This window comes from Acanthisitta chloris, unplaced genomic scaffold (assembly GCF_000695815.1).
Source record: "Acanthisitta chloris isolate BGI_N310 unplaced genomic scaffold, ASM69581v1 scaffold44147, whole genome shotgun sequence".
NCBI classification, from domain to species: domain Eukaryota; kingdom Metazoa; phylum Chordata; class Aves; order Passeriformes; family Acanthisittidae; genus Acanthisitta; species Acanthisitta chloris.
Genome location: NW_008685082.1, coordinates 2,251 through 12,101, shown reverse-complemented (window position 1 = coordinate 12,101; position 9,851 = coordinate 2,251). Strand labels below are relative to the sequence as shown.

The following is a 9,851-nucleotide window of genomic DNA, read 5'->3' as shown; positions in this document are numbered from 1 at the left end:
TGCTTCCTCTGGACTTGCTCCAACACGTCTTCCTTATGTTGAGGGCACCAGAACTGCATGCAGCACTCCAGCTGGGTCACAGGATTGCTGTGCTGGTCTCACTTCCTTCCCCTCCCAACCTGTAGGTGTGCCTGGCACTGCCCTGACACAGTCTAAACACACCACACAAACACCTTTCTTTCTTATTAAATGCTCTTTACTCGTATCTACATCCTGTTATTGCAGAAAGACCTCCTCTCTTTAAATACAATAAAGCTATCGAGCGGTGGCGCTCTGAGTCCTCCCAGTGGAAAGAGCCTGCTTTAGGCCCCCTCCCAACCTGTAGGTGTGCCTGGCACTGCCCTGACACAGTCTAAACACACCACACAAACACCTTTCTTTCTTATTAAATGCTCTTTACTCGTATCTACATCCTGTTATTGCAGAAAGACCTCCTCTCTTTAAATACAATAAAGCTATCGAGCGGTGGCGCTCTGAGTCCTCCCAGTGGAAAGAGCCTGCTTTAGGCAGTGTGCTCTCAAGGAGCTGTTTCTGGCTGGAACAGCAGCAGAAGTGGGTCATGGGTGTATTTTACTCCTTTAGTTTCACTTGTGCATGAATCTTTTGGAAAAATAAAGGCAAATTGCAGCAAACCTGTACTTTCGCACCCTTGGTCATTTGCTGAAAGATTTTACTGTGTTCGAGTTAATAACAAACTACATTTTGAGTGAACTTTGTGTTTGGAGCTTTAAACACCCAGTTCTAGCTCTTCCAGTTCCTTAAGGAGAGCAGCTTCTTTCTGGATCTTCTCCACCTAGAATGACAAAAAAAAGGTGTCACAGATGGAACTGATTATCAAGTGAACCTCAAATAAATTGCACAAATCTTATCCATACCTGGTTCTTCTCGAGCTGTTTGCCAGCAGCTGCCTGTTCCTTCAGCTGCTCGATTGCCTTTAGTTTCTGTAAAAGAAAATCAACCTAAGCAAAAAGCCACTAACACAAAAATATTGGAGAACCAAGGACAGAAAAGTCTTAGAAGCTGCTGCACTTGCATGTAGAGGCAGGGCTCTCTGGAGGGCACATTCCCTTCAAGCACCTTCAGATGCTCAATCCAGAATTACCACCAATAACAGACATTTCTTTCAAGAACAAAGGACAGAAGAGTTCCTCATCCCTGAAGGAAACACCATGCACTGTCCCACTGGGGGACCAGATCCAAACCCAGGAATGACCCATCACTATCCCTCTTCACCACACACTCTCCTCAGAAAGCCTGGAGTGTTAATCCAAACAGTGATCATGAAAAGCAGGAGGTGGCCAAGAGAAACGGGAAAAATTATGTAGCCTGAATTGAACAATTTCCATGCTGAAATTATTTAATCCAAGAACTTGCAAAGGCAGTGGGTTACAAATTCAGATTACCACAGATGTCAATGCATCCTCCTGAGCACAGCTCACCTCATGCTCACACTAGGTCTCACAGTGCAGCCTGTGGAGAAATCCGTTAGAAGAATCATCCCTCACCTTTCTCAGGTTCTTTATCTTCTTGTCGAGCTCAGGGTGCCCCGTGGTGGTGGCAGGCGCGGCGTTTGGCGGGGTGTTCGGCGGGGCCAGGGCTGGCACCGTGCCCTGGGTCCCATCGGCCTTGGCCTCCTGCACACACAGAGAACAAACACACGGTCTAGAAAATACCTCTGACTGCACAGAGAGTGCCAAATGTCTTTCATCACTTTATCGAGGGATCCATCTAATATTTTTTCTTTCACCAGTTTGCTGGTGGGTTCCATTATTGATGTGCTTTCCACAAACAAAAGCTTATCTAGAACAGCTCACATGCTGTTTCCTGTTTAATTCCTACTTCTTCAAGACACCAACCATGCACAGCAGAGGGAAACAGGAAACATGCCACAGTAAGGGTGACATGACACACACATACACAAATGTTCTATAAAGCAGACTGGGTCATTGTCTCTGAGGCAAAAGAAAGGGCTCAAAACCAGTGCAAGAAATTTAAACAATCTTATTTAAAGAGGTTATTGCTTCAGAGCTTTGTAGAAATCGGCAGCTGACTTTTATCTACCTAGCCAAAGAACAGCAAGCCAAGAGGGGACAGACAGGCTGTCCCTGGTGTGCCCTGACCCCGGCACCCAGCCCATTCCCACCTCCCACCTAACACCAAAGCAAGCTCTGCAGAAGGTGAAAAGTCAGAAATACTTTGTCTTCACACTGGTTTCAGCTAACATTCACAGTGACTCACTAAAGCTGCTGCTTTTAAGTAGTTTGTACCTGCTTTGATCTGGCTGAACTCTGCTGTGCTCCCCACACTGCAGCATGTGTGAGACACATGGAAAGCTCCCAATGCACAGGTCACTGCTCTGAGACTGACCAGTGCCCTTGGGGAAAGCTAATCAACTAATTAACATCAGCATTGACAGAATAGCTTCTGCAGTACCTGTTTAGCAGCTTTCTTTGCTTCGTGTTTCCTTTGATTCTTGAGAGCTGTTTTGGACATTGGCTTATCACCTCCTGGGTGGGGCTTCATATTCTGGGGGGGCTCATCCTCATGCTGCAGCACATGCAAAATGAAGTTCGACACCTGCATTAGGTGTAGGCATGGAAAACCCAACACCTACCAAGACAACATCACATGCAAATATGAACCAGAAAGGAAGAGGAAGGAAAAACAAAGAAAGGAAGGGGGAAAAACAAGTATGCACTGAATGGAATAGCCAAAGAGTGTGAGAAGGGTTTCATACTCATCCATTTGAGTTTGGATGGAACCACCTTGTGTGTCCTAAACACAGGATTTCTGATTAACAAAATCATTATGTTTTCTATTTCAGGGGGAAACAAAATCCAAGAGGAATAACCCTGCACAAAATAACTTGGAGCTTGGCATTTTGCTGTTGCTGACAACTTCAACTCAAACTCCTGGTGACAAGAGAGGAAGACTAGGAGGGCAGATGGGCAATTCTTGGGGGACAGTGGGGACTGAGAAGGGAGAGTTGTTCAAGGTTTTTCAGGTAACTCTTATCTGTGGCACTGTATTTTTTTAATGCGTATGACAAGATTTTTTTCCCATATAAGTAAACAGAATTATTGCATCTTTCCCCTGCTCCCTCTGCTCATGGATGGTTTGCACCCCTAGCATGGCTAACAGGCTGTGCACAGCCCAAGTCTCCTCCAAAGCACCAAGCCAAAGCTCTCCAGGACTCCAATACCATGGATGTAGTTGTTAAATGGAATTACCTGCTACTCAGGCTACTTTGAAAACTTGCAGAGAAGAAACTCATTAGACAAGTAGGTCACTGTACTCAAATGTGTCCAAGCTGCAGGTGACTTGCTGATGATCCAACCTCCTTCTAGCAAGTAAACTTACCTTAAAACCCCCTCCAGAAAAGTGGCTGAGGGAGGCCAGTCAAGCCCCAGGCTGGCTGGGTGCAGACTGGTGAGTCAGGTCACCCTCATCAAAGGTTCCTGTCCTAACCAGAGTGCCCAACTTCACCCAAACCACACCTGCAGTTTAGTGTTCCAGTGCATGTTGCAGAGAGCATCAATAAAGCCTGAAAATGCTTTGCAAATGGACATTATTTGGGCCAAAGAAATGGGACTTTTCTAGCACAGATTCTTGCAAACCAAAGTGCCAAAGAAGGTTATCCGAACCCCTCCAAACCCACAAAGAGGGTTAATCAAACACCCAAAGAGGGTTATCCAAACCCCTTCAAATCCCCACAGTGCTGCTGTCAGCCTGGTTACTCTTCCCATGTTCCTTCTTAAAACCACACACGTAGGTGAGGCCAAGCTGCACACTGATGAGGCCACGAGACACAAAAGCTCAGCTCGCACAGGACACTGCTACTCACGAGCTTGGAGCTAGTCACAGGCTTGTTCCTGAGGGCAGGAGGTCTGTAGGCCTGAGCAGGCTTCGGCTCGGCGCTGGGCAGCTCACTGGGAACAGGCTGGTACTTCACAGCTCTCTCTGGGAACACGCCGTCCAAGAAGGGCTGCCAGGACACCTGCCACATCTCCTGGTTGTCAGGGACCTTGTGGGTATGCAGCACTGAGCCCGTGTAGTGCCAGATCTTGTAGCCGTTGCTGACACGGAGCCGCGGGGCACATGTGGCCGTCACGATGTGCTCTCCGTCCGGACACCAGGCGAAGTAGGTGGAATACGAGGCCACAGGCTTGGAGATGAGCCTGTAGTTTTTAACGTCCCACACCTCCATCTGTCCCTGCAGGTTCCCAAATCCTGCCAGCACCAGGATGTGTCCGTGGGGGCTGTAGTAGGCAGCGTTGCGAGGGCCAGTGCCAAAGTCAAACACGGGGTCACACTTCAGGTTGAAAACGGTGGCTTTGGCAGGCATGAAACCATACACAGCACAGAATTCCACGGAGTTGGGGCTCCAGGCAACGTCATAAATGGGGCCATCTTTTGCTGGAGCGGAAGCAAAAACATGCAGCTTTTGGGAGGCTGCATTTTTCCAGTGCAAGCCAAAACAAAACCCAGAGCCATTCTTCATGCTTTGCTAAAATACTGTGATCTACTTATTGACAGTGACAACTAATTCTGCTACCAACAGAGGAGAAACAACCTTTTATCCTCTGACAGCTTTAGTTACAGTTCGCAACAACAACTGCAGCCACTCGGAATTACCTCTGTGGGGGCAGCATCAGCACTTTAACAGTAAGCATAGCTTTTCATGTAAAAAAAATCCTCTACTTTTTGTCCTCAAGTATGACCTCAGGACCTTCTCAAACTCTCCCACTGGAAACCTGCGAAAACAGGAGTTTTATACCAGGTGGATAATGGTTCCTCTTTATGGTAAGAAGTATGGCATAGCCCAGATTTGCAGACGTTAGCAGTAGTGACCTAAGTTATCTTTGGACCACGCACAGTATCTTATAAGCCAGATTTTAACAGGAGCACACAAAAATGGTGTTACACATAATGATCAAAACCTGGTATTGCTAGGAGCTATTCTGGGGGTTGGAACGTGAGGAGGTACTGAAGAACAATGAATTAGTGATGAAAACTAAACAATAGTAAATACAAACCACAGGACATTATGACTCTGTGATCTGGATGTCTTTGCCTGTAGTTCTGGTAAATGCCACATGCATTACCGAATCCTGAAATCGAGAGCTGACCCAAAATCTTAAACTGAGTTAAATGGTTCATTTCTGTTGTCACTCTGAAGTCTCATTATCCTTAGGAACGAGGCTGATAATCACACTATATATTCCCCTTCCAAACCTGTTCAGTGACATCAACTCAGTGCAGCTCAGACAGGTGTGACAGAGAATGGCACTTGGTGACAGCAGCTGGAGAAAGCTTTGAGTACCCTGTCCTGGTGGGAGGTGTCCCTGCTAGGGCAGGGGGTTGGGACTGGATGCTCCCTAGGTCCACCCAAGCCCTGAAGACCCTGCAGAGCCCTGAGCACTCACGCAGCTGCACGACCGCGCTCTCCCCGTTGGCCGCGATGTAGTGCAGTGTCTGTTCGCCGTAGTACGACGCTCCCGTCTTGTCCACCTCGGTGCTCGCCACCACCAGCACTGCTGTGGCTGCAGGAACACACAGGCAGCTCAGCACAAACCACACCACACAGGGAAATCAGCTTCCTTAGGAACTCTAACTGATTGCTTAGGTAACAGCATTAGTATCATTCTTTCCTGAATTGAACTGCTCCCAAGTGTTAATCCACATGGACCAAACACCTTCCTTTCTCACATGCAAAGTGTAATCACAGTCTATGCATTCACTGTTGGATCACAAGCAAAGGAACATACTTTGCAGACATAAACCAATATACTGAAATATATTAATCTATGAATATTAAAATCATTAACCTAAGGCAGAAACCAAAGATCCTGATCAGCCCTTGAATAAAACGTTTCATCAGCAGATGTTCTATGCACATCTGTCAGCCAAAGCTCTGTGCCCATATGTGGATTCTAGTGTGTGCAACTCCTTCCCTGTATTCCCAACGATGTGGGTTTAGGCAAAACAGTTCGTACAAGATGATTCTGAACAAACATTGCTAACAAAGAGCAAAGCACAGAGGTCTGTCAGCTTAGTCCAGATGGGATATGTCTGTGTATGTACAATTTTACAGGCTGAGGTTATACCAGACCATACACTGCTCTTATGTTCACAATCTAAATACATTATCCACACAGAATGCAAACTTAGATACATAATATATAATTATATACCTATCATATAGTATACATAATAGCAAAATATTGCCATTCAACTGCTAAATTTACCAACATGTACAGAATACTCTCAATTACAACATACAAGCTCCTGGAAGTGACAGCAGAGTGCTGAGCACTGTGCTGGAGTTAATGGCTGTGCTCAGGCTTCATCTGCATATGCAAATCAATCACAGTAAACAAAGTAATTCAATCCAAAACAGGCAGAATACCGAAATGTCAACACACAGCTGTTCTACCTTTTTTGTTCCACAGCATCGTCACCTTGTCGGCCTTGAAGAAGCTCTTGTTGGCCAGTGCTGACGATGGCCCCCCAAAGTTGGGGTACTGGTAGAGTCTGACGAAGGACGGGGCACCTTTGCTGCCTGGGACATACACAGCCACCTGCAACAGCCACAGCAGTGGGGAGCAGGTGAGAGCCTTGCTGGGGAGAGCTATTGCCAGTATACTGTGCTAAAATCACTGCTGTTTTCCTTGAAAAAAAACAAGGGAAGGGTGGGAAAGCAGAGCAGGAGTACCTTGGTTGGCTGTGATCCCGGGGACAACACAAAGTCGCTGACCTTCTGCAAGTGCAGCTTGTTTGCAATGGTATCTGCCAGGGAAAAGGTCACAAAGGGTGACATTAATGACAAACCACATTACCTCCTATGGGGCTGTATTGTGGGTATCAAAGACCAGTAAGGGTAATGATGAAGGATTTTTCTCTCTCCTCACACCCTCGGGGGATGACTCTTCCCAGTAGGAAGCACCCAGAGGCCTGTACTGGGCTAACACTGCCCCTTACCCAAACAACTGATGGAATGTGCAGTGCCAGCAGAGCTCCTGCTGAGCCTGACATTCCATGCTTCCCACAGCTCAGTTAGTGTCAGCGGGGATAATTCCCAGCAAACTGCACTTATCACAGCCATAATTCTTGCATCAGCTCTATATTTCAAACAAAACAAAGAACACAAAACCAAACCACACACCACTGGTCTCCCCTCAGTTCTCTTTAATTCCTTTACAATTTTGTTCTAACTAACTTCCATCTTCCTGCTTTTATCCTCCCCTTTCCCTTTTCACCCTCTGATGACTCCAAATATTCTACCACCAGTGATAAACCTCCTTAGTTTTCAGGCTCCACTACTTCATTTTTGCCATGGATACAATTTTTTAATGAGCCATTTTTAACATTTTATTGACAAAGCACACACAACCCAAAGACGTAATCTCAGATCATGTTCTCTACTGACAATTTCCTGATCTCATTAAATGAGAAGCAATATGGAATCAGGTCTCTAACTAAAAATTAGATGCAATTCATACCACATAAATTAGTGAAAACACACTTCATTGAGCATAATGCTTCTGAATTCCAAACTCATATAGAATGCAGGCAATTTTTAAAGTAAAAAGCAAGCATAATGCTTCTGAATTCCAAACTCATAGGCAGGCAATTTTTAAAGTAAAAAGCAAACAAAAGAAGAACTGAGGAAAGCCCTGTGAACACAAACCACCCCCAGAAGCACCAGAATTTCTAGCATGAATGAGACAGGGAAATACTCCCGTACTGAAGTTGTTGTTCTCAAAGAATTGCACTTCGTTGTTCACATTCCTGGCACAAACGCTTTCGTCATCTGACCAGCAGGGACACCTGCAAGTCAAGGGGAAAGACACAAACACTGAGGGATGCTCAGCTCTGGCACTCCAGGACTGTTTCCCCCTCCATTTTTAAAGCCCAGCAAGTTCAAACACGGCACATTTCATAAGGACAAATGACATCAGCATAGCAAAACACACACAAATGGACTGAAGTTATTCTCTGCCCACCCTTCTTTGTGGTGCACAGAGTGAATTCAGAATGCACTACACCCAGAACTCACAATGAACTACACCCAGGCACTCACAAGCACAGACACTGCCTTTCAGCTAGCAGCAGGCACTGGTTTGCAAGCCAACACCAACCAAAAGCTCCATTTACCTGGACCACATTTTGGAAATCACATTTCTTTGCAAACAATTAGCACCTGAATGGAAGGGACATTTACCAGTTCTGCTGTTTCTTCTGGATGAAGGACTTCAAGCATTTTCCAGTCCTCAGATCGTGGAGCTGCAGGTTGGGCACTCCTGCTGTGCCATCCTTGGCAGCTGCGAAAGAACAGAGTGGTCTCTGGGGATTAAACTGCTTCACCATGACATCCCACCCTACTGTCCTGTAAGCACCCAAACATGCAGGAACCTCTTACAGGCAGCATCCTACCCCCGAGGGGCCAAACCCACAACCGGTGACTGCTGCACCCATTCACCCCAGCCCTGTCTGCAGAAGGAGCTCACATTTGGAGGTGCAGAGTGTCTGCTCCCTGCTGCCAGGCTGGGACCAGCAGCACCTGAACAGCTTTTTAGCACCTGTTTTGTAATCAAACCCAAACCTAACCTTGTGGCAAATAGTGGAGGCATGTTCTCCACTCCTGTTTTGCTCCCACAGCAGTGCCATGACTTTATCAAACCCACTGCAGCCACAACTCTCTCTTCAGGAGAGGTGTTTATAACATGTCATGCACTTGCAGAGTGACTGTCAGCATGTGCACTCTGGTGCAGTGCTGGTAAGGATGGCACACACCAGATGATCTCAGGCAATGCCATCCCTCCCTCCCTGCTGCACTGTGCACCTCATCACCCACAGGGTTTTCTGCACTGCTCATTTAGCCACTGTATGTGCTGCAGAGAGCAGTCAGGTCCTGGAGAGCCTGCACCCCCCAGTGGTTTCCCAGATGGTGCAGTACTCACTGGCATAGGCCTGCCACGTGGCCAGAATGTTATTCTTTGGCGAGAACTCAAGGCAAACAGCCTTTGGGAGGTCGAAGGAACACAGCAATGCAGCACTGGTGACATTGACAACATTCACTCTGCAAATAAAAGGGGCTATCTCAGTAAAACATGCTTACAGCAGTGAAGAAATAGCCAAGGGAACTGGTCATACATTTGACTCCTCTAGATCTGTCCCAAATTTGGCCAGTGTAGCAAAATTAGAAGAGCTTTTTTCCCCCTCTTGCTTTGACTAGGTTTTTGCCATTTTAAAACCATGACAAAAACCAAATGAGAGCACTGGTCAAAGCATAATACACATTTCTATCTGCAGCCAGAGACTGAACTCTACAATGCACCTGGTCTGTAAAAAAAAAGAACCTGATGATGTTGGTACCTAAGTGCACAGACTTTTCATTTTCTTTAGACTTTACGAATGGATTAACCCCAGACGCCAGGCACTGGGAGCTATGAACAGAGAAACAACCAAATAAGTAAAGCACACCCAGACTGCACAGGCATGGGTGTGTTACAAATAAAACATCATCAAATATTTCATGTGATAGGAAACAAAGCCACCGCTGCAAGTAATGCAAAATCCCCCTGCATTCACAGTGTGTGTGCAAACACTTGCACCCACAGCAATCACCTTCATAGACAAGACCAAATGGGGCATAACTGATCCAGTTTATGTCCTACAAACAAAAGGTTAGAATCGTGAAATCCACCCACTTTTCTCCATTGCACCAGGCAAACAGGGATCCATCCTTGCTGAAAGCAACAGCTCTGCAATTCTTTCCAGAGTCCCTAAAGAAACGAGAAATACATGAGTGTTCAGTACTGCCCAGGTTACGGTCTTTTAACCAGAGC

At 46.3% G+C, this 9,851-nt stretch overlaps 1 protein-coding gene across 1 annotated transcript in view; it reads right to left on the bottom strand.

Moving 5' to 3' along the window:
• Nucleotides 1–727: 727 nt before the first annotated feature.
• Nucleotides 728–9,851, bottom strand: part of EIF2A (eukaryotic translation initiation factor 2A, 65kDa) — a gene marked incomplete at its 5' end in the record, with an annotated part of 9,431 nt that continues 307 nt past the window's right edge. Inside the window, 12 exons of the mRNA XM_009079562.1 lie at nucleotides 728–793; nucleotides 876–941; nucleotides 1,506–1,634; nucleotides 2,434–2,547; nucleotides 3,845–4,416; nucleotides 5,427–5,543; nucleotides 6,437–6,581; nucleotides 6,716–6,789; nucleotides 7,748–7,830; nucleotides 8,225–8,324; nucleotides 8,964–9,082; nucleotides 9,714–9,788. Coding sequence (XP_009077810.1) covers nucleotides 728–793; nucleotides 876–941; nucleotides 1,506–1,634; nucleotides 2,434–2,547; nucleotides 3,845–4,416; nucleotides 5,427–5,543; nucleotides 6,437–6,581; nucleotides 6,716–6,789; nucleotides 7,748–7,830; nucleotides 8,225–8,324; nucleotides 8,964–9,082; nucleotides 9,714–9,788 — 1,660 coding nt within the window. The remainder of the gene's footprint in view (nucleotides 794–875; nucleotides 942–1,505; nucleotides 1,635–2,433; nucleotides 2,548–3,844; nucleotides 4,417–5,426; nucleotides 5,544–6,436; nucleotides 6,582–6,715; nucleotides 6,790–7,747; nucleotides 7,831–8,224; nucleotides 8,325–8,963; nucleotides 9,083–9,713; nucleotides 9,789–9,851) is intronic.